The sequence below is a fragment of the Vipera ursinii genome (assembly GCF_947247035.1).
Source record: "Vipera ursinii genome assembly, chromosome: 1".
Taxonomy (NCBI): Eukaryota; Metazoa; Chordata; class Lepidosauria; order Squamata; family Viperidae; genus Vipera; species Vipera ursinii.
In genome coordinates, this window is record NC_139512.1 from 281,771,680 (window position 1) to 281,796,493 (window position 24,814).

The window sequence follows — 24,814 nt, forward strand, 5'->3', positions numbered from 1 at the left end:
GGCCCACAAAACCATCCTGGAAACAGTGAGGGAACGGCCCCCACTGCCTTGGCCCTGGCCCAGAGACCCTCCTTCTGCCAGAGACCCTCAGATCTGTCCCATTCCTGCCCAGGCCCCCATAGGCACCCTTGATGCGAACGATGTAGAGCTGGCCACGCCCACCCAGTAGGCCACACGCACTCTAGCCACGCCCACCCAGTAGGCCACACCCACCCAGGCCACACCCACCCAGCCCCCTGAGGGCAACCGCAATGCTGATGCGGCCCTCAATGAAATTGAGTTTGACACCCCTGCTCTGGAGGGTAAGATGTTCCAAAGCACAGGTGCAACAACAGAGAAGGTTTAAGGTTTATTAAATTTATATGCTGCCCTTCTCCCTGAGGACTCAGCGCGGCTCACAACAATAAAAAGTTAAAAGATATAAATACAAAAATTAAAAGAGGATTAAACAATATAAGAAATAAGAACAATTTAAACCAATAAAAAACCAAATTTAAAAACCATGATCAGTCAAGGCCTGCTTGTTGGAATTACCAGGTCTTTAGGTCACAGCGGAAGGACCGAAGGTCAGGGGCCATCCGCAGCTCCGGGGGCAGTTCGTTCCAGAGGGCCGGTGCGCCCACAGAGAAGGCTCTCCCCCTGGGGGTCGCCAGCCAGCATTGCCTGGCCAACAATACCCTGAGGGACTGTGGGAGCGAACCAGGCGATGGGAGGTTGACATTGGCAGCAGGTGGTCTTGCAAGTACCCCGGGCCTAAGCCATGTAGGGCTTTAAAGGTGATTATCAGCACTTTGAATCGCACCCGGAGGGCAACCGGAAGCCAATACAGCTTGCGCAAGAGTGGTGTAACATGGGAGTATCGAGATACTCCCATAAGCACCCGCACGGCCGCATTTTGCACCAGTTGAAGCCTCCGGGCGCACTTCAAGGGCAGCCCCATGTAGAGAGCATTGCAGTAATCCAGACGAGAGGTGACAAGGGCATGGGTGATCGTGCATAGGGCATCTCGGTCCAAAAAGGGGCGCAACTGGCGTACCAGGCAAACCTGTGCAAAAGCCCCCCTGGTCACGGCAGTTAGATGATCTTCCAAATTAAGCCATGAATCCAGGAGGACACCCAAGTTGCAGGCCCTTTCTGAGGGGGGCAATAGTTCACCCCCATAAGAAGAGATGGAACCTGTTGGACAGTACAAGATGCCGATATCCACAGCCACTCGGTCTTGGAGGGGTTCAGCCTGAGCCTGTTCCTTCCCATCCAGACCCGCACCACCTCCAGGCACCGGGACATCACGTCAAGGGCATCACTGGGTTGGCTCAGGGTAGAGATAAACAACTGGGTATCATCGGCATATTGGTGATACCTCACCCCAAAGCCACAGATGATCTCATCCAGCGGCTTCATATAGATGTTGAACGGGGGGGAGAGAACCGACCCCTGAGGTACCCCACAAGAAAGGGGCCTCGGGGTAGATCTCTGACCCCCTGCCACTACAAACTGCGAACGGCCCGAGAGGTAGGAGGAGAACCACCGTAAAACAGTGCCTCCCACTCCCAACCCCTCGAGCCGTCGCAGCAGGATACCATGGTCGATGGTATCAAAAGCCGCTGAGAGGTCAAGTAGGACCAGGACAGAGGAGCATCCCCTGTCCAGGGCCTGCCAGAGATCATCTACCAGTGTGACCAATGCCGTTTCCGTGCTGTAACCAGGTCTGAAACCGGACTGGTACGGGTCCAGATAGTCCGCTTCATCCAGGAATTGCAGAAGTTCTTCTCCTAAACCCCACCAGCTGGAATACCTTGGCTGATGGAGCCCACAACTTGCCTCATCTGATGGCACAAGTGGGGCAGGCCAATCCCAGTGGGATGAGACAGTCCTTCAAATAGCCTGGACCCATGCCATGAAAATGGCTTTACATCACAATCTTCTTTTTAAAATGATGCTTTAAAATTTTACAATGAAACTACTACAATATTAAAAAGCATATGGAAGGAACACATAGGTGAGGAAATGGATGATAAGCCCCCCCCCCCTTCTTCTTTTCTTACTAACAGTTCCTTGGCATGGTTGAGTTTTCATTAACCTTTCCATTTCAGTAAAGCAAATTTTAAATGCTTATGAGCACAAGGTTAAGTTACGATGCTTGTTCCATGCAAATATCTTCTATTACTTTATGCTGGACCTTAAGATATTTCACAAAGTAGAATAGTTTTATAAAGGAAAATTCACATTGTTAAATAGTGCACAGACAAACGTCCTCTGCTATTCGGAATTTTAGGATGTTTTCTACAATGTTGTTTTTTGTTTTTCATCCAAACTTCCAAATATTTGTACAATAATGTAATAATCAAGTATAAGTTGTTGTTGTTGTTGTTGTTTTTAAAAAGTATGATATAACACTATGCCAGGCAGTGGCGTAGCGTGGGTTGTCAGCACCCAGGGCAAGGCAAGTAATTTGCGCCCCCTAACCCATGGATTTTAGCACTCGAGTCTGCCGCAGGGAGCCCCGCATCCTGGGCATCCGCCGCACCCCCCACCCACGCCTCCCCCGGGAAACGGGGGAAGGTCCGGCATCCCCTCCCTCACGTGCGGCAGAAGCGCCGGGACCCGAGGCCGTGCCAGGAGGCGGGCGGCGCAGCGGAGGATATACAGAACATTCAAATAGAAGGAAAATATGTGCATCAATAAGACAAAACCAGATTTACATATATTATTCCCCTCCACTTGAATATTCATAAATATATTGGAGCAATATTACTTTCCTTCCCTTACGAAGTAGGCCCAAAATTTATGAAGTTCTACTTCTATTTACAATCAATTTGACCTTAATCTACTTGGTAGATAGAGAGGCAAAGTAGTTAACAGGTGAACCAACAGCAAAGTTAAAATGTCAAAGCACTTTGTTAATAATCTATATTCTATTTTACTTCTATAAAGCCTCAAACAGCTTCTTATTTACAGTAAGTTACACAGTGCCTGCTCATTTCTGTATCTGTCAACTGCCCCACTCTGATAGTCAACAAGAGAAACTCCTGGGTTTATTTTTTTCCTCCAAGAGAATACGGTACTGAAAAGCCATGTGGGTACAGAAGTGGGAAATCCAGTTCTAACATTTTGCTTGTAAAAGTCATAAAACAAATTCCTCCTTTCTTCCCTGGATCTCCCACTGTCCTTTCAACATCAATCAGTTGCATTTGAGTTGTTTTGAGAACGATCTCAGAGAAGTGGAGGCAATTAGAGCTCCCAGACCTGTCACTTGACCTAAAATTATTTTATTTCCTCCGAACATGGGAATGGGGGTGCCCAACCTTCCGGGAAACACCAGGATCTCCCAGGCGGGGAGCCGGGCTGCGCCAAGAGGTGGGGCTGCGGGGCAGGAGGGGGTCTTGGGGGAAGGATCTGAAGGGGATCGGAGAGCCGTTCGTGGAAGCCGCAACCCAGGAGGAGGAGAAGCGAAGGCGCAGCGCTTCCCACGGAGCAGAAAAACTCGCGAGGAAAGGCGGAGACTCGGAAGGGGAGGGGGCGCAACTGGGGGAAACCCACCTGGCTCTCCCAGGAATCCCTCCTCCCCTTCCCGCCCCTCCTATTCCCTCCCCCTCTCGCGGTGTCCTTGCCCACCTGGCGCCCCTCCCCCGCCACAGGAATCCCTCCTCCCCTTCCCCCCCGGGGATTCCCCCCTCCTGATTGCCCTCCCCCTCTCGGAGCCTCCTTGCCCACCTGGAGCCCCTCCCCCACCAGGGGAACCTCCGCAGCCCTGGCGTAAGAGGCGTCGAGAGACCAGGAAGGGGAGATGGAGGGGCAGGAAGCTGGATTCCCAGCCCCCCTTTCTCCTCTCTAGGCGCAAAAACTCTGCGCTTAACTCCTCCGCTGAAGCGCTGCGGGGAGGGGGTGACTGGGGCGCCGCCGAGCAATGCTAAAGTGCTCCAAGCTGGAACAGCAAAGGACCGTCACCCTTCATGCAAAGCCCCAAGACCAAAAACTAGGATCCAGATTGAAAAGGAAAGTTGCGTGTGCCAATCTGCACCTCTAAATGCAAATTATGAATTCGTCGCCGAGCGCGCCCCCCCAGATGTTGCGCCCGGTGCGGCCGGCCCCCCCTGCACCCCCCACGCTACGCCACTGATGCCAGGTATTAGAGTAGCTGGCAACCATAGAATTGAAGGAATGGCTTAGCAAGTCTGAATTGAGAAAGGGTGATTGAGATCTTATGTTGTTCTGTATTCTGGCTGTTATCTTACTTCCTACTATCCATTTTATTGTGCTGTTAAATGACATGCTGGTTCATATCTTAATCTGTCCCCTGTGATCTAATAAGGTGCTATTTATGTTTGAATTAAAAGCTGGAAAGGGTTACTGGCTTCCACATATTTCTGGCTAAATATTCAGTGCCCTATTAGCTGGAAGGTCAACCAGAGGGAACCACTCCAATAAATGAAATTAAGGTATAATTATTGGTTACATATAAACTAAAGCAGGGTGGCCTGAAGCAAAGCCTCTGAGCTACTCACTGTATGCTCCAGTGATATTGGAAATGGCCAGACTTGAAGGTGGGGTTTTTTTTTCTTCCTTACAGGAAGTCTCTAAAGAGGAAGAATGAATACTTTAGGACTCATATCTTATTGAGACGCTCGCTCGTTGCACTCATTAGCCTTACAGAGAATTAGGACACCAATTTCCCCCTTCCCCCCTTATTGGTAGTATTTTAGGGAACAAAATAGGTATCCCCCATTTTTACGGTTTGAATTTCATCATGCATGAACTAATAAAGTTCTAAATACTTCAGAGTTAATGAACTGGGATAATCTTAGATTTGAACAAATGTAACAGTAATTAAAAAAAAGGGGGGGAAGGCTGGCCAATTAAGATATCAAGTGAACTCTACAATCACTCAAAACCCCACCTGCTCAAAAGTCTTTTTCATTGCCCTCTGTTTAAAATATGTTTGCCCCTTAAAGTGTCCTCCCAATGAAACACCCGGACTTTCGGTCATAACTGTTATGTTGATTTTTATCTTTCCCTTACTCTTTTTTTTCCCTTAAAACCAAAACACTGAAAAGGTTTATTTGGATTGGAGGGGGGTTTGCCGAAACCTACATAAAAATAATGAAATTTTTAAAAAGCATTAAAATGCTACAATATTTGGAAAAAAAACGTAATTGAAATTTTTTAAAAAGGGCTTAACTCTTAATGGAAGGTGGGTAGGTGACCCTCAATATGATCTGCATACCTTGGAGTAATAGAAATTGTTTTCCTTTTCTTAAAAGAACATTTGCAGTTTGAGTAAAGATTATTGATCCAATAGTTTCTTTAGAGGTTAAAATGACCTTCTTGCTCAAACATTTCAGCAGCTTCAGCGGATGCACCACCGTTAGGCTTATTTGATGGCGAAAGCTTGGTCAGAAGTTATCTAGCTTTGGCAACTATCCTTATAATGCGTGATGCTACAGTTGCCATAAAATCGTGCTGGCAGTTCTAATTATTGGACTGGGGGCTTTGATTATATTATCCCCACTGTCCGTCATGTTGGCTTCTATATGTGTTCTTGGTCCTTGTCAAAAGTATTTGTTTTAATTTGTGATGCCCTATGGTACTCAAAAGGGACGCGGTGGCTCAGTGAGTTAGGACACTGAGTTTGTTGATCAGAAGGTCGGCAGTTTGGCAGGTCGAATCCCAAGTGTCGCATAACAGAGTGAGCGCCTGTTACTCATCCCAGCTTCTGCCAACCTAGCAGTTCGAAAGCACGTAAAAATGCAAGTAGAAAGATAGGGACCACTACAGTGGGAAGGTAACAGCGTTCCGTGCACCTTTGGCATCTAGTCATGCCGGCCACATGACCACGGAGACGTCCTTGGACAAGCGCTGGCTCTTTGCCTTTGAAACGGAGGGGAGCACCGGCCCCTAGAGTCGGAAACAACTAGCACGCATGTGCAGGGGAAGCTTTACCTTTACCTTTATGGTGCTCAAGGCCAAGCTATTTGACAGGCTATGTCTCTACATATCTATTTTTAACCTCTTTATGGACATGGTCACAGGTATCCCCACCTAAGGCCATAGTTATCTCTTCAGTTACATATCTACACACTGTGAATATTCTCTTTCTCTTCTCTCTTTCTCTCTCGATTTTTACAGTTAGAGATAACTTGACATTTTGTATTCATTATTTATTTTTCTTGTTTGTGCTTTGATCCTTTTAGTCTTGAAGGAAAGCTGCATGGAATTCAAAGGCTCTCATTTTTTCCCTTTTCCTTTGGCGTTTCTATGAACATTTTGTTCAATAAAATATAAACTGTGTCTCTAGAAATAGGTTGTAGTTGACAAGGGCCTACGGCCTTGGCACTCCTTAGAACATATTAAATGACTAACATCTGATTTTTGGAATATCATTGTGGCTCTACTGTTCTTCTATTTTAATTTCCTGATGTTGGAATGGGCATAATTCTTCCTTACTCAGGGGCTTCTGAAGAAAATCGGCATTGTTAAACTAACATAATGATTGCATTGAGTAATTTTATTCTTGTTTTTAGTCCTTACTTTGATCATTGGTTGACTGAATCTTGTTTTATTTTTCTCAGAGTTTATAACACTTCTGATTCACAAGTGACAGTATTTGCAGATATTTCTCCTTTGCTAACCTCTTTGCTGGATGGGTAAGTAAAAAGTGAAGCAAAAAACAAGTTCAGAACTAGAGAGAGAGAGAGAGAGAGAGAGAGAGAGAGAGAGGCTACAAACATGATAATATGTCTGCTACAGAAGTATGCCAACAATCTTTTCTCCCAGACTGTAGAACAACTAATTAAGGATGCTGTAAATTAAATACCTCAGGAAGAATCAGTTTCATAGTAATTCTAGTGAATCTCTAGTGAGCATCAAAAGGTTGCTTTTTTCTTTAACCTTTTAAAAGACACTAGACCACAGTGGAAGGATTCCTTCCCCAAATGTTGATTGTCTGTACAAATAACCACATTTTCTACTAATTGCAATTAATGTACTGATTGGAGAAGCTTTATCCTCAACTGCAACCAGCTTCTGTTTCAAAATACAGTGCCTACTTTGAAATGTGTTTTTCCCCTCACAGTTATTACCATTTGAAATCTGTTTGCACTGGATTGCAATTGCTCATTTCATATTTTTGATTAGGTTGATTTTGATAAGGTTGTATTCTACTTTAAATACCTCATATACAAGTACAAAAATAAAACACTGGTCCTAGTAGAACAATTAGACATCTTCTAATTAAATACGTAAGGACTTTTCTGACATCTCAGAAGTACTGCACTTGGGTCATAGAAGGTCCTATGCCATATCTTTCCCCTTTTTCTAATTCTGATACCTTTTATATAAATAGCCATATTTTTCCTTTTCCTTTTTCTCTGCACTATATCCTATTTTACCTACTGATTTATCATAACCTTCTCGAGAGTTATATTACTCTAAGGATAGATCTGGTTGGGAAACCACAGTAACATGTTAGAGAATTTACTGCTCCAGTAGAGCATGAATTTTCTGTGCTTTATAAAAATCTTACCGGTAGGTATCTAACTTCATTATAAAGCCTGTCCATCTGGAGCACTATCTGGGGAGTGTTGGGTTCCTGAAAATACTGTCTCTATGCTACCTGAAGCTTGCAGGGCAAGTGGTATTAAAGCAAGAAGAGTAGTTTCAGATTTGAGGGGGTGAAAAGTTGCTAAGGCAGGCATTGCTGTCAGATTTTAGTGCATGCTCTATGCTACACAGTGTAGCAGGAAACAGGATCTTGTATCACTGTGAATGAATCCTGCTGGCATTACTGTATTTCTTTCTTATTAAGTCAGTAAAATAATGTTTTTGGTGATACTTTTAAAGCAAATAGTGGAGGCTTTTTTTGAGGTGGGGGGAGGTCTGGAGCCTCACTTCCATTTTATAAAAAATGTCCACCAGAAGACACAAACGATGTGGCCATTGTCACCAGTGAACAGACTTAGACTTTTAGGCTTTGGAGGAAGGAATTAATGGATGGAAAGAATGCATCCATTGTGCTCCTTATTTTAGTGCACACACACGAAATCTTGTTTGTTGAAAATTGCAGTCAACTTGCCAATGGAACCCAGTCTCTTGCCTCTGTTCCAGCTGTTGGAACCAGGACACACGCTCCAAGGAAGAAATGGGAAAGCATTATCCTAAAAGCAATGGTCTGCTTTTGCTTCTGTCCTATCTTTTCTATTCCGTAGCATTCCTTGTTTTCTGCTAGGAAGAAACTGATTTCCTCATTCACAGAAATGTCCTACTGGGGATAGGTAAAAGAGACATGCAGGTGAGAGGCGGAGTGTTTTTATAATTATTATCCCACTATTGGAACAATTCTGTGCAAATTAGTAAGAGGTGCAAATTAGTAAGCTTCCTTCCAAGGTTTAGTTTTGATCACTTAATGTTTGTGTTTAAGAATCTTCTCTCTACTTTTCAGGTCCAATGTGTGTATTATGGCTTATGGGCAGACTGGTAGTGGGAAAACATACACAATGTTGGGCCCAGAGCTTGAAAAGGGTTTCCATTTCTCGGTGGAAGGTGAGGCAGAATTAGGAATCATTCCTAGAGCCAGCAAAGAAGTATTCAGGTATTGATTATATTGAACATTTGTGGATACCCATGTATTTACATATTTCAGTTTTCTTTAAGAAAAATTATTTGCTTATTACCATAAGAGTCTCAAAGTTGCAGTTGCAATCAGGGAGACAAGAAGTGTGGGGGGGAGGAACCAACAAGAGTGCATTCTTTAAAAAGCTTAATAAAATCCATGTCTCAAAAGGATACTGTAATAGATTATTATTTTTTTACAATTGGTCTAAGAGTAGAAAGTTTCCAGAGTTGTTTGGCAGATTCTTACAGAACATAAAGGCCTTTATGAGGAAATTGCTGTGATGTAATCATCAGCCCGATGACAGATGGACATCATTAATACATTTACTGTACTGGATCTTATTTTTCTCAATAAATCATGAAAAGAGCAAATCATCTGAGTGGAACTTGAATAGTTCCTCTGGCCTATAATTTAAATAATTGTGAACACCGATTCAGAAAACAGGAAAGTGGACATTTAACACTTATCAACATACTTTAGATAAAATAAATCAGCTGACAGCAGAATTATTTACACTTTTCATTCATAGTGTTTCTGTACAAGTCTGTCTCTGTTGCAGTGATTGATGCCTTTCCCCCCCCATTATTCTTTGTGATTTTCAATCATTGCTTTGTATATTTACTGTACAAATAGGCTTCCTCTTTTTACAATTATAAGATTGTTCTTTGAAATTTGGGAGTAGTCTTTTAATAAAGGATAACGGCAGATGTGCACAAGAAGCTGGGTGCCCCTTCCACTTGTGAATCAGGCACTGTATGTTCTGCAAAATACCCTGGAGCATTTGAAGTATTGAGAGATCAAATAAAAACTGCTATCTATCAAGGAAACTAGTGAACTTGTACACAAATAGGCTGAAAATATGAGGCGAGTGAATTGGATGTCGAGATAGGTCAGCGGAAGAAACTCTGCTAGCTATGCTTACTGCAAGTTGTCCTACTGAAGACATAGCAGTAATTTAAGCATAAGCCTTGAAACTGTGCAGTTCTTTATGCAAACTGTTGCAGCGTAGGCCATGAGACTTCGTACATAAACTCTGAGATCCTATATGCAAGAAATTGAATACAACAGCTTGAATTGATAGACACGGTATATGCTATTACATTTCAATTCTTTTTTTCATACAAAGAGATCGTCCACTAGTTCTGGGGGAAAAAATTGATTTCTCAGGCAGCCTTCTAGTCAAGGAGGACCTTGTTTTGATTCAGTCTGATATATACATGAAATGATAACTGTACACTAGACTTTGAAGTTTGTTGCGTCTATTTGGCCCCAAAATGGAACTTCTATGTAAAATATCTATGAGCTTTCCTTGTCTTCCTTTGTTTGTCTATCTATAGTAGCCTGTTACTTCCAACAACTTAATATAGAAAATTGGTAATGTATTTATTAATAAATATATTAATAATAATGATTGCAAGATTCTTGCAAAATTTTGTTAATGTAACCTGACAATAAAATAAAATTAGTTTATCTAGTCATGTCTCCAGTCTACCTGGGAGGGTTGGTATTGATGTTGCAAATCTGAAGGCACAGACCTCCCCACCCCCATTTTTAATTGCTTGATCCATTAGACCAGGGCAGGGGTAGGCAACCTTGGCTCTTTTATGACTTGTAGACTTCAATTCCCAGAAATCCTCAGGCAGTGTGCCTGGCTGAGGAATTCTGGGAGTTGAAGTCCACAAATCATAAAAGAGCCAAGGTTGCCTACCCTTGGACCAGGGGTCTTCAAACTTAGCCCTTTTATGACTTGTGGACTTCAACTCCCAGAATTCCTCAGCCAGGCACACTGGCTGAGGAACTCTGGGAGTTGAAGTCTACAAGTCATAAAAGAGCCAAGTTTGAAGACCCCTACATTAGAGTCTTTCCTAATTCTCTCTCTTATCTGAATGTTTCCATCTCTTCCCCTTCCTCCCTAAGATCATCCACACATTCCATTAAATTTGCAGGGCTCTACAGCATGTTAAGGGACACAGTGGCTCAGTGGGTTAGGACGCTGAGCTTGTCGATCAGATGGCAGTTTGGCGGGTCGAATCCCGAGTGCCGCATAACAGAGTGAGCGCCTGTTACTCATCCCAGCTTCTGCCAACCTAGCAGTTTGAAAGCACGTAAAAATGCAAGTAGAAAAATAGGGACCACTATGGTGGGAAGGTAGCAGCGTTCTGTGCGCCTTTGGCATCTAGTCATGCCGGCCACATGACCACGGAGACGTCCTCGGACAAGCGCTGGCTCTTCGGCTTTGAAACGGAGATGAGCACCGGCCCCTAGAGTTGGAAGCGACTAGCACGCATGTGCGGGGCAACCTTTACCTTTACAGCATGTTACAGAATAAGCAATGCATAAATAGTTTGAATCACATTTTAGAAAACCTCATATATCTCAGAAAAGCAACACATACCCAAAGATTATGGACTTTTGGTATCCGTTCAAGCAGTAATAATCTGCTGGATCACAAGCATAGCTTACTTTGGTTGGGATTTTTTTGTTTTTGTTTTTTAATGTCAGTCTTTTAAGCCCCTTTTCTTCTTTCAGGCTTCTTTCAGAAGAGTCACCAGGAAGGCATTTGGTTGAGGTTTCTGTTATAGAAGTGTATAATAATGAAGTTTTTGATCTTCTGGCCAAAGACAACTCTGGAAGGCTGAATGGTATCAAAAGGGGTATAATGACAAATAAAGAAGGAAAGAATGATATTCCACTTCTTACCAATGAGTGAGTACACAGGGAGTGTCTTTGAGTAACAACATGTTGGGCAACACAGGCCATTGGGGCATTGTCAAAAAAAATGTGAATTTAACATCGATCAGAGTGTCTTCCATTCCATATCTGTTTGTTTCTTATTAACACTGTAACACTGTGGGGTTTGTTAAAAAACCTCTCAATTGCCTGGAAACCTTTCTTCTATTTCCTCTCCTAAAGTTTATGTAATTCAAGAAGATCCAAATGGGAAAGGATTATAGGGGCACATTCAAACTTCACTCCGGTATTTCTGTGTGTACAAATCCTCCCATGTTTAGCACAAAAGATACAGAAAGGAGTAGTAAGCAAATATAGCTCATGTGTTTGGAAATCTTTAACAGCATTCAGGAGCCAGTTTTATCAAGGTTTCCAACTTTAGGGCTCTTGCGAGTGCGTCTCTTTAGGGCCCGTAATTAAGATACTGTTGACTATAAGATTAAAACAATAATAGAATACCACGATGCAAAATAGTAGTCAGAAAAATGGCTGGCAGGGTTTCTTCAGCTTTACCAAATTCAAATTTAGCAGAAAGCAAATTGGTGAAATTGCTATCTGTCACCCTTCCTTTCCCCCCAAGATATTCATGGTCAGTCTCAGCTTACCTTTGGCTTTTCTTCTAGGCAGGTGGGCACGTTTTCAAACAACGGCCTGAGTCTCCCCACACCTAGTCCAAAGCTTAACCATGATGGCATAAAGCTGCCAGACAACTGGCCTATGCAGTTATTGTGGAAACTCTCTAGTTAGCTTTGCACGTGTTGTAGGCAAATGCCTATATGGATTTCAAATGATCTGTTTCCACGTAATTTTTTTCAAGCTGTGTGCCTTGGGCTGATGGTGGGGTACATTGTACAATTTTGCTTATACAGGTAGTCCTTGACTTACAACTGGTCACTTAACAACTGTTTTATGTTACCACAGATTTCCCCCCCCTCCTGAAAATACTTAGGATCCAGTTTCAAAGTTCCAACATCTGCGGGGGGGGGGAGGGGCACAGTCACATGATTACATTTTGGGTGCTCAGCAACCGATCCACATTTATGGCCATTTGAAGCGCCCCATGGTCACATGAGCACAATTTATGACATTTTTGCCAGTAATCAACATTTATTTCTGGTTTCCGGGGGGAAAAAAGCAGCCCATAGCAACAGCTGGTTCGCTTAATGACTGCTGCAAAATAGGTCATAAAGTCAGATTCAGTCAGGTGGTGAGCCACTTTACAACCGTCCCAACTTAGAACTGTAAGTTCAGGGTTCAAATACAGTCATAACTCGAGGATTACTTGCACATGGCCCTTCAGTAGAGGAGGACTGTAGATGATTTTAAGAAGAATTTTGCTGCATGAAAACCGTTTCTTGTGTTAAATTTCCAAAGTAAACTCTCTTTCTGACCTCAGTGGAGTTGAGATTTTTCGCCGCTTCTTTAGCTTGCAAAGTTGCATTGCATAGTGCAAGCATTTCATGTACGGTTTAGCAGAGGAAGGGAGAGAGGGAAATGGAAGTCAGACACAACAGTCCTTTTATTTCCTTTATAAACTATAATATACTGCACCCACAAAGGAGATAATTTAAGGCAGTATTTTTGTCTGTGGGTTTTACTAACATAAGCAAACCACTGGAGCTTTGTTTATGTGTTTCTCTGTTATTGCCAAAAAAGCCTTGATTTAAAAATATGCCAAACACACTGGGGGTAGGGGAGTCTGAGCAGACATAATTCTCTCCATCTGGTTTTATAATCTGCATAGCCTGATCACAAAACAGAAAAAAATAACCTTTTTTTTTACACAATCATGGTTTGAACATTTCCTTAAGGCTGATATTTTAGGGGCAGTAAATTTTCTTTTTATATTTAATGGCTAGTGGGAGGGGAGCTGGATTCTGTGTCATTAAAAACAATAGTTTTTAATTTTAAATAATAAGGGCATGATTAATTTGAAAACGGGATAATATTTTAAGAGTTCAAAGGTTGTTGTTTTTTTTTAAAAAGTCAACATCTGAGCTTTTAAATTTTAGTACGAAGAATTAAAAAAAACCAGATAACTATTGAAATTTTGTCATCTTCTAAAGTAGGTTTTAAAAGTGTAGCTTCCTTTTGTTCACAGTACTGCCAATTTTGGCCCACTTCTCCAGTTTTAGGGAAATGTCTGGAAAGGGTTTTAAAGAACAAAGTGAGTATCTTCAACCAGTGTTTTTCAGCCTCAGCAACTTTAAGATGTGTTTACTTGAACTCCCAGAATTTCCCTACCATTGTAGAGGACTAGACATAATCTTCCATCTGTTAAAAACCTCCACTATCCTTACCCTGATTTTGGTGGGCAAAAGTTGCACTTTCAGAAAGTGGCTATCAATACATCAGGTCCAATGTAAACATCAAGTTGTTAAAGGTTCTGCTTTCCCCCTTCTAAACCATTTCGTTATTCTGTGTTGGTTGTTTAGCTCGAAGTGAACGTCTGTCTTGCTTGCTGGTTGGCAGTGTCTAAATCTTGCTGCGCAATGAATTAATTAAAAGTGTGAGGACAATCTGCAGAGCAAAATAGGCTCCTTCCTTCTGCGTAACTGCAGGACAAATGACAAAAGGAATGGACCGCAGAGAGATTGAATTAAAGCAGCCCCTTGCATTATTCATCCTCTTTCTCAACAATACTGCTAGACTCTGGCCTTGGCCAGGCAGCTGATGATTAATATTTAAAAGCCCAGAAGTTTGAAGGATAATTTATAATTCGTGTTGGTGCTCTGAAGTTCAAATGAAAGAGAATTGGTTGCAAAAACCAGAATTTGTGTCATGTGATATAAAACTGATAGGAGAGTGATCTCGCTCCCCACCTGCACTCACAGTTGTTCCAGCTTGTAGCAAAAAAATAAAAATAAAAAAAATTGAAGTATAACTTTGGGGGAAATCCATTAAGAAAAATATTTTTGTAGCTGAAACACATACAGTACATGTTAAATTCCACACAATTAAGAAAAAAATGCACCAATAAATGCACAAATTTATACAGAAAACTGTGAAACCCAATGTAAAAGAAATAAAACATTCATGGTTCTTGGCTGCCCCAACTCTCTGGCGTCTAAAATATGCTATTGGGAGTTTGAATAATATTTCATCTATAGTGAATTTGTGTAGATAAAGCATGGGAAACCCTCAGTGCTCTCTCCCAAATATCATGCAAAGCAGTAAAAATGTTAATTTTGCTTCATCTGGTTAACCAAAAGAACAAAATTGGCTTGCTTTCTCCTCAAAAGAGATGTTTACAGGCAGTTATGTTTGCCTTCCCTTCACCACGTCAGTAGCATTTTGATCTGCCCAAGATGCAATGATACCATCCATGACAAATAATCTTCCAATCTCTATTTGGTTATGGTTAAGGAAGGAAGAATCCTGATTTTCTGAAACAGTCTTTCCATTGTTAAACATCTATTCTGCTAAGAAGTATGTTTTCATGTTTAGCCAAAATCTGCTTCCTTTGCAAATTCCACACAGTAGTTCTACCTTAACTTTGGGATAAGTTCCAAAAGATATGTTGTCTACTGTTTGTGATCTGTTTATCTGTAACAAAAAACAAAGAGCAGTTAACACATAGGAATGGAGAAGAGAGACAGGAAACTCAGTGGACATGCATGCTGAATAAATCGTTCCTAACCAAATCTCCTCAGTTTGAAATGGTTCCTGACATGGGCAGCATAGAGGAGCATCTTTGAATGAACTGATGATTGCTTAAAAAAATACAGTTACAATTAAGCAATCTATTCACACTCATACTAATTTCTGTGAACATTGGCTCATGTCATCCTCTAATAATCACTGAATTTTCCTGCAATTTTAATCTTTTTTTATTTTAAAAACGTTAGATACTGGCAGGAATTTATATTTTCTTTGCTTTGTGCTAAATAATAGCGAGTAAGGTTTCATTTTCCCCAATCCATGATCTAGAATCAAATCTGGACAGGATGCTTTAGATTAATTCTGAGGGGCTGCCACAAAGAAGAGGGGTTCAAATTATTCTCCAAGGCACCAGAGGGCAGGACAAGAAACAATGGTTGGAAACTGTCCAAAGAGAGAAGCAATCTGAAATTAAGGAGAAACTTCCTAACAGTGAGGACAATTAACCAGTGGAACAGCTTGCCTTCAGAAGTCATGAGCGCTCCATCACTGGAGATTTTTAAGAAGAGACTAGACCAGTTATGGCTAACATTTTAGAGACCGAGTGCCCAAACTGCAACCCAGAACCCACTTATGTATCATCGGGTGCCGGGTGGCTGTGGCCCATTGGCCACGCGTGCTATAGGTTCACCACCACAGGACTGGACAGTGACTTGTCTGAAATGGTATAGGTTTTCCTCCTTGAGCAGGGGGCTGGACTAGAAGACCTCCAAGGTCCCTTCCAGCTCTATTCTATTCTGTTCTGTTCTTATTTTTTATTCTAATCTGGATTATGATAGGTTCTTTCCTCAGCAATTGGCTAACACTGGATCAAACTGAACTTTCTCTTCATAGCCCTTGTTTCATTTCTTGAAAAATGTATTGATTTCCCCAAAACTGGACCATTCTAGATTTGTGAAGCTTTCTGAAACTGAAAGCTTTCCTGCAACACTGATTTCAAGGAACAGTAAATGGCTTGCTAGAGAACAGTGTAACATAATTAACAATGTTTCATTGTGAATGCATTATATATACAAGCTCTATCGTTTTGTCATTCCCACTGAATATTTTGCTGTAAAATAATTCTAGAATGCTCTGAGTTTTATAAAAATATTATTTAATATATGTGTACATATATTTTCTAAGACCTGTTGAAGATGTTGTGGAATTCTTGGAGCTTGTTACCCAGGTGCTACAGCTGAGGGCCAGACACTCAACCCTTGTACACACTGATTCATCTCGTTCACACCTTGTGATAACTTTGACAATAACCATCAAGGCTGCCTCAGAGGATGATTTTGGTAAGAAGCTTGTTTATGGCATACTTTTAATATATATATAAAAATAGAACCATAATAAGATTTAATGTGTTCGTGCAATTTCATGAAGTCCTCGCTCATTAACAGTAAGTGGGATTGGAAACTCGGCCACTAAGCTTAACAGTTGTTAAGCATGACATCATGTGGCTGCACCACTTAGTGATAGCAGTTCCAGAAGTCTCGATTGCTGTCATTAAGCAAGGACTATGCAGATTGTTAAGGGAAGATATCATGTGACTATGACTTTAAATTTCCTGCTGGCTTCACCATTGACTCGGGCGAATTGCAGTCACAGTTTGGGACTGTGGGATGTTGAGATGTAATTGCAAGGCAGTCAGCAAGTGCCAGAATTGCAATCATGTGACTGTGGGGACTTTGCAACAGCTGCAACTATGAGGACTGGTCATAAGTACCACTAGTTCAGCAGCATTATGACTTTGAACAGTTGCTGCACAAGTGCCATTCAATGAAGACTGCCTGCATGTCATGTTGTAAACACTTACAAAAAGTGTGTGTGGGGGGGGACCTTGCCGTATGATGGCAGGATGCTGCTAACAGCATTTAAGCCTATAGATGCCTCTGAGATTTCCTAAAGGCTGGAACAGTGGAGGCAATATATAATTCCTAAGGAATACTTTCCATACCCTAACAACAGTGCAACAAAATGGCCTTGCCTACATATATTAAACTCTGTTAATGGAGTTATCTTCAAGAGGACTTCTCCTACTGATCTTAACAGTTGACAGGTCCATAATTGGAGACTAGATTCCTTAGATAGTCAGACTCTTAGCCATTTATGGCTTTAAAGTTCAATTGTGCCTAGTAAACAATTGGCAAGCATCCATACCTTTTGGGCAGGCATCATATTATCCCTGTGTCTAGCCTTTTGTTATTAGACTAGCTGTAACATTTTTAGCCTTAGGTCTGCAGGTCTTTAGAAATAATCCAAGCCTATTGTATGTTTAATTTTGCAGGTTCAAAATAAACTTTTTTCCCCTTATTTTTATCCAGCTGCTCCCTGGACAGGTGACCATTCTAATCAAAAGCTGGGTAAAGAACATTTCTTCACTTCGGCTTGCTCTTCTAGAGCTTGTTCACCAGGACAGCTTTTCAGGGAATCTGTGGAGAGACGGAAGGAAATGAGAACAAAACTTCAGCTGGTGGATTTAGCTGGTAGTGAAAGTGTTGGTAAGTTAGTCTTTTGGAGCAAAACCGTCCTATGCTTGTGAAGAGATAAGCCTAGTTGGCATTTAGCTTCCAAAGGTATATGCAACATATGGACGCTCCAAGGATCATATCAGAAATCCATCAAATTAGATTTTTGATGTCAAGATGGTAAACGGGAAGAGGCAATGCTTGCGTAGCCCCAGAGCAAATTTATTTTTGTATCAGTAGATAGGAAAAGATCAGGGTGGGGGAAAAAGGCTCTCCCCCCCCCCTTTTTGTTGTTCTGAGGTTGGCGTTAACATAGAATTGCTTTGTTAAGTCTCTTGGAAGTTTGACATTTTGCTTCTATTTCTTATTTTGGTTAAGAAACCCACTGAAAATGTCACCACCTTTATTTAATAGTTAGAAGCCAATTTGAGCACCGTGCTTGTGAGGAAGCCAGGAGGCAGACAAAGGGCTGTTGCCGGCTACTGCTGCAAAATATGGTTGCTTAATATTTATGGAATACTTATTCTCCTGAAAAAAGTCAGGGTTCCAAACTCCTATTTCTTTTTTTGACAAAGCTTCAAAGTGAGTGTAGTGATTTTTGTTGTTGTTGTTGTTGCCTCATTAAAAATCAGGCTGGTGGTGCACAAATGTTAGAACCCTGCTAACAATTTGTCTGACCTACAAGCATCCATGCATTGCTTTACCCTAAAAAATAAAACAAGGGAGTTGGCTGAGAACATTACATTTCGTGACCTTTGAATATTTACTATTCAGTCAGCTATAGTGTGCTGGTACCCCACTGCATGACGGCTGGAATAATTTGGTATAAAAATCTCCCATGGCTATGTGAAGCTTTCTTAATGCCAGTCTATAGAATCTCATAGTATCTGCCCATTCTCTCTCCCTGCCCCCCCCCCCACCAAACAGCCAGCATTTTGAGTTTATTGAATGGTCAACCTCAACCTCAAATCCCATTTTTGGATGGTTTTCTTGACTCAAAACCTTTGGCAAATCTTAACATTCTTTTGTCCCTGCTAATACTTTTCTTGACAGGTGGTTGGCTATATAAGGACAGTCACCCATGAAATCATATATATATCACACACACACACACACACACACACACACACACACACACACACTAGTCCCAATCTCTTCATTTGGAAACGCAAGGGAGCTTCATGGATAAAGAAATCACCCCAATGTTAGCTTTCCAATTCCTCAGCCATTATGCCCAGACAAGGAAGCTTATGTTTACGTTACTGCTAACAATCCTGCTGTACTAATAGATTTACTAGGTTAAACCCATTAAGAATGCTTGCACCTTAATATTATGCTGCTTAAGCAGAAATGTTTGATATAGGATCTCCTGCCATTGACAGCGGGGTGGTGGTGGTGGATGAAAATATCTCCAAGGTCATTTTCCACCCTATCATTCTCTGTTCTGTACAAATATGCCACATATTTATTAAAGCACACTTAATTTGTGAAGTCTTAGTTCTCTGGAGAAGACTCTAATGCTGGGTAAGATGACAGGAAAAAGGAAGACAACAACCAACAGCCAAGTAGATGGATTCAGTTACAGTGTCAGTGAGTTTTGGAAGACCGGAAGGACCAGATTAGGGACAGGCTGTCATGGAGGAATCTATCTCTGTGGTCACTAGGAGATGAAAATGACATGATAGCACATAATCAATTAGTATAAATAAAAAAAATATTTTGAGTCTCCTTATGGAAAATAATAGTAGGAGGAACATTAATGGCTTTTATAAACAATTTTCTGTTTTCTTTGGCTTCTACCCTTCCCAAATGTTTTCTTCCTTTTTTAAAAACACAGTGGTTTTTTTTTTCTCCCCACAAATTCTGATCATCTCCTAAAGTACAAGTATCCTTACCAATAAAAGCCACTTAGTTAAATGTAACCTTCCAGAAATAATGTTTTGAAAACTGAACCTAGGTTATAAAAGCACACTTTTTGTGACTGCCAAGTCCTCCTTTTTTTTAAAAGAGTAAATAGGGAACTTTAAAAAGAACTTTAAAGTTTGCTTTTTACACCAGAATGCAGTTGAACCATATTATACATTTCCATCATTTACTGATGAGAATCATTTGATGGTCTGTTCCTATGAAAATCCAAATCTTGGTGGGAAGTATCATATGGCATCATTAACTGCAGGGATTAATACCAATTTACCTATGTTAACATTTACGTAATAAATAGATTAGCATAGTAATTCTAAACACATTTATTCAGAATTAAGTCCAGCTCTATTCAGGGGATTCCTGTCCCAACTCCATGTTAGGATTGCAATTGTGCTCTTAATTAGGATTGTAGAAGGAGTTGCTGAAGTGATAAAGAAAAGGAAAAGAAATACTTTATTTGTCTAACACTGAGAACAATCTTAGCATGATTTTCTCTATCACAAAATGTGTCATATTGTGGATACACTTTTACTATAAGTTGGATTTTAAAGCTGAATAATTTATTGGAATTGATCATTGAACTATAAGAATGTCACATATTTTCATCAGAGCAATTTTTGTGGTCAGTGATTCCTTCATGTGGTAAGTGCTGGCTTGATTCATTTGGGAAATAGTTTGATTGGAGCTGCCCAGAGTTTAACATAACATGGGCAGCTATGTAAATATCTTAAATAAATAAATACTGCCTTAAAAATAATGAGACTTGAACTTCTATGCAAAAATAAAAAAGTAATCTGTGCTTATTTTAGGTTTGTATAATCCCTCACAATTTAATAGTTACCTTACCAACAAAGTGCCTTCTAATCATTATTTATATTACCTTGTCTTTATATTGGTATCTATATATCTGAAGCATGTTTTAAAGTGGATTGTGTTAAAATTTGTCTTTTTTCATCAAAAACAATTCAATTCCAAAGTGAGGAGAAAGGTTGTCGCACTTGTAAGCTTTGCATGGATCCCTTGCATTAAGTCTATATATCTTTTATTACTTAGATTAAACTTGTACTAATCTGGTTCTCTTTAAATATGGTGACATTGCACGTCTCAGACTACAATTAGCTCATATTAAGCAACATGGTCATTGATGTCTAGGACTTCTGTGCGTTGAAGTCCCATAGGAATGGCATCTGCCTTAGAAAAGTTGAAGCAACTCATTTCATAGATTTTAACAGGGCCCTGAAAGTGCTTCTCTATTCTGATGGTATGGATTATATGTTGACTTCTTCAACCTTGTATAAAGCCAAAGTATAAAGTCCTTCAGGAGAAGGGCGGTATACAAATAAAATTAATAATAATAATAATAATAATAATAATAATAATAATAATAATAATAATAATAATAAATCAATACTGTAAGTTTATTTATAGTTTTTGGTGTTTCCTGCTACACGGTTTCTTCAGTTGTATTCATTTCTTGTTCATTGTTTGTTTATATGTTATTGTGCCATTGTGGACTCTTAACCATCACATAGATAGACTTTCTCCATGATGATTTGTCCCTAACCTGGTCCTTCAGTTCTTCCAATGGTGCAGTCATCACTTCTAAAACTGAATCTATCCACCTTGGTCATCATCTTCTCTTTCCTTCCACTTTTCCCAGCAGTGGAAATCTAGGTCTTCTCATAATACGTCCAGAGTAGGTAGTTTGAACCTGTTTATTTGTACCTAGAGTGAGAACACTGACTTGTTTCGTTCAGTGGTATGTATGTTTGTTTTCTTGGCTGTCCACAGTATTCTCAAGAATTCCCCAACTTTTTATCCAGCAAAACTCAAATGTGGCATATGCAAGAACTAGAAGTATGAAATTATGCAAAACATTTACTTTTATTTTCAGATGTGGGTTTTTTTGTGTGATTATTGTACTAGGTATGTCTGGTGTAACTGGGTCACTGTTGAGAGAGACCTCCTTCATTAATCGCAGCTTGTCTGCTCTAGCAGATGTACTTGGAGCCCTATCAGAACAGAACTCTCACATTCCATATCGAAATAGCAAACTTACACATTTGCTACAGGATGCCATAGGTGAGTATAGCTTGGTACAATATAATACTTATACTTACTTATATACCTCTTATTAATACAATTAATTAGTATTTCTACACCAATTTTCAAATGTGAAGTTGATATAGAAGTGTGATTTCAAGAAGCAAAGGGTGACTTTAACAATTTATTTATTTATTTAATTTATTTTAATTCCATTTATATCCCGCCCTTCTCCGAAGACTCAGGGCGGCTTACAAGCTTAGCAGTACCCTTCATTCTATGTATATGCCTGCTTGTTAGGGCTTTCACACAAACCCCCAGCGGCATTATTACAAAGTCAGCTTAATTGCCCCCAACAACCTGGGTCCTCATTTTACCTACCTCGGAAGGATGGAAGGCTGAGTCAACCTTGAGCCTGGTGGGACTCGAACCTGCACTAATTGCAGGCAGCTGGTGTTACTTAAGGAGGCATTAGCCCACTGCTCCACCAAGGCTCTAACAATTGGATGCTAAATCCTTATTTTAAGTAAGGAGAGATACTAGATTCTCTAGGTGTTCCTTTTTTATTTTTCTAGCAAGATTCCTTGACTATGTCACATGCATATTGTAAAGTGAGATGGTTACCAGAATGAAAGAATAGCCCTTCTGGATCAGACCAAGGCTCATCTGAATCCACAATGGCCATAAAAGATGTCTCTGGACTGCTCACAAGCAAATGTAGATGAGAGCCAGTTTGATCTAGTGGTTAAGGAACCAGGCTAGAAAGCAGGGGACCATGAGTTCCAGTCCTGCCTTAGCCTAAAAGCCAGCTTGGTTCTCAGCCCAACTTACCTCACAGGGCGGTTGCTGTGGGAAAAAATAGGAGGAGGAAGATGTGTCCGTCACCTAGAGTTCTTTGTAAAAAAAAATAAGGAAGCTGGAATACAAATAAATAAATAAATACTCCTACTCTTCCTTACAACCGGTATATGGAGGGATACTGCCATTAATCAAGAGGAATACTGAATTCTTTAGACCAGTGGCTCTTGACAGACCTATCCATAAATGTATCCAGTCTGTCAGGTTAGCAATGTATTGTGGTAATTATGCACGATATGAAAATGTACTATTCTAAACCTTTCAAGCATCTTCTTTGGATCATTCCCGGTTGTCGAGTTTTCAGCGAAGGAAGAAGAAAAAAGTCTCTCTGGCCATTTTCTCCATGTTGTCAGTGATTTTGTATACCTTAGTCATCCCCACTCCCCACTCCCTTTTTCTTGATAAAGGGTTCCAAGTGTTCTAATTGTTTCTCATACTGAGGGTTTTTGAATGCCTAAATTTTTGTCCATTGGTTGATGTTTAGCCACTTAAAGAGTTCCTTCTGGAGCTCTTCACAAACATTTTTGGTTTTCCCCACCATTTGATATTATTTGCACACTTGAGATGCTTGGTACTTATCCAGGGTCAAGATCAGTAGGAACAAGTTAAAAATCACTTGTTTCAACACAGACACTTCAGGGACTTCACTTCTTACAGCCTCCATTGGGGGAAAAAATGGTCCCTTTATTCCTAGACTTTGCTTTGCTTTATTAATTATCCATACCGACACAAATTATTATCCTATCTCATGGCAACTAAATTTATTTAAGAGCAAATTCAATTGCAAAGCTTCCTTTACAACACTAAATCCTAAGAACTCTGCATTTCTTACTCAGACAGGAATGATTCAAACCGTACTTTTCTAGAGATTTTCTTTTTATAGTATTTATGCTCAAGCTTTCTTGAGTCAACGTTTGGCATTGGGGCAATTGAATCAGTTGACATGTATATCTTTCTAATTCTTTTTAGGTGGTGATGCAAAGTTGCTGGTGGTATTGTGTGTCTCTCCAAGCCAGAAGTACATAACAGAGTCACTTCAAACCCTAGGATTTGGCTCCCGTGCTTGGAAAGTTCAGAAAGGGCATGCCAAGAAAAGAAATGAAGTGGCACTGAACAAATCCAAATAAGGCATCAGCAGTCTGTGGATTGAAACTTTATTAATGAGTTCCTCAGATTGAAAAATAATCTTGTTATAAAAATATATATAAATTGCCTTTTAAAATAAGTATTCTTTAATGCAGTACGGGCAAGACATAAACATGCTAAGCAATATTAGTTGCAAAAATAATTGGGGATATTAACCAAAAAAACCCCCTCATATAATAATGTTTTTAGGAAGAACAGCAAGATATTAATGTTTATACGAAAAAGTCTTTTGACAGAGAATTTCTACAATATAGATCAAGATGGCAGCTAGGGTGTCTACAACCTATAGCCTTCAACTTCCAGAATTCTGGGAGTTGAAGTCCACAAGTCATAAAGATACCATAGTTGCCAAACCCTAATCTAAATGGTAGCTATGCAATTAGTTCAATGGCAGTTGGCTCAATCTCTAATGAATACAAGGACACGTGGTCACTATCCCAACTTTTTCCAGTATCTACCCATAACTTTCTAATTCATCATCTTTCAGAACATTTTCCCAAAGTCTTACAATGTAACTATAATTGAGTAACTAGAATGTCCTGAATATTGACATTGCTATGGTTTGTTGGGAGAAAAAAATAACTTTATTTTTTCTTACATATGTAAAGCAGGCATTCCCCAAGTTTATGATGTCCTAATTCCCAAATAAATACATATATTTGTGTGATTTTCTCCTCCTTCCTTCTTTGAATCACGATGCCAATGGTTGTCCAGACAGGGATGAGTCTGGTCTGGCAATTATTCAACAAGAGAGGTTTGTACCCCAAAGCTGAATTGTTGTCAATGCAGCAAAGGCTCTTGCTGCAGCTCCCAACTCACCCCTAAGTTCCACTGGAGGAAATTTGGCTAGGATCAAGGCCCTCTTGGATGGCGTCATGTTTCCCCTCTTCTAAAGGCTGTTTCTTGCAAGATAACAATGATACAACAATAAACACTGATGTTACCTAGTTTAGTAATGAAAAGTATGCAAGAAAACCAGCATGCTCAGAGAGCACCAAGGACCCCACAGATAACAACGGGTTGAAGAGCAACCCTGATCTTGTATCTCGGACATGGTCCAGTCCAGCATCAATTTCTATCACTCCAACAGATCTAGTAGAGAAGATACAGTCTGGGTTCTTTCTATCACACAAGCCCATCTTGCTGAACCCCAGAGTACTACCTTCTTAGCACTTGCCATCTAAGACGGCATGCCACAGGAGATTCAGACAGCCTTGTTTGATCTGTCTGTTTCTCCCAGCATTTGGGTCAAGTGGGCAGATGAGCTTTGTTGTTATTGATGGATTTTTTCAATGAGTGGTATTGTTATATATCCTTGAGTGTGAGGGTTTAAAAAGGATCCTTGCAGTTAGGCAGAGTAGGCCTGTCCTTCTCAGCTTTGCAAACCTGC

The 24,814-nt window shown here is 40.6% G+C and overlaps 1 protein-coding gene across 1 annotated transcript in view; it reads left to right on the forward strand.

Moving 5' to 3' along the window:
- Positions 1–23,414, forward strand: part of KIF25 (kinesin family member 25) — a 42,598-nt gene extending 19,184 nt beyond the window's left edge. The window contains exons 8-14 of the mRNA XM_083350380.1: positions 6,570–6,644; positions 8,438–8,587; positions 11,141–11,317; positions 16,127–16,281; positions 17,311–17,487; positions 21,304–21,459; positions 23,248–23,414. Coding sequence (XP_083206506.1) covers positions 6,570–6,644; positions 8,438–8,587; positions 11,141–11,317; positions 16,127–16,281; positions 17,311–17,487; positions 21,304–21,459; positions 23,248–23,405 — 1,048 coding nt within the window. The 3' untranslated portion in view covers positions 23,406–23,414. The remainder of the gene's footprint in view (positions 1–6,569; positions 6,645–8,437; positions 8,588–11,140; positions 11,318–16,126; positions 16,282–17,310; positions 17,488–21,303; positions 21,460–23,247) is intronic.
- The last annotated feature ends 1,400 nt before the right edge of the window (positions 23,415–24,814 follow it).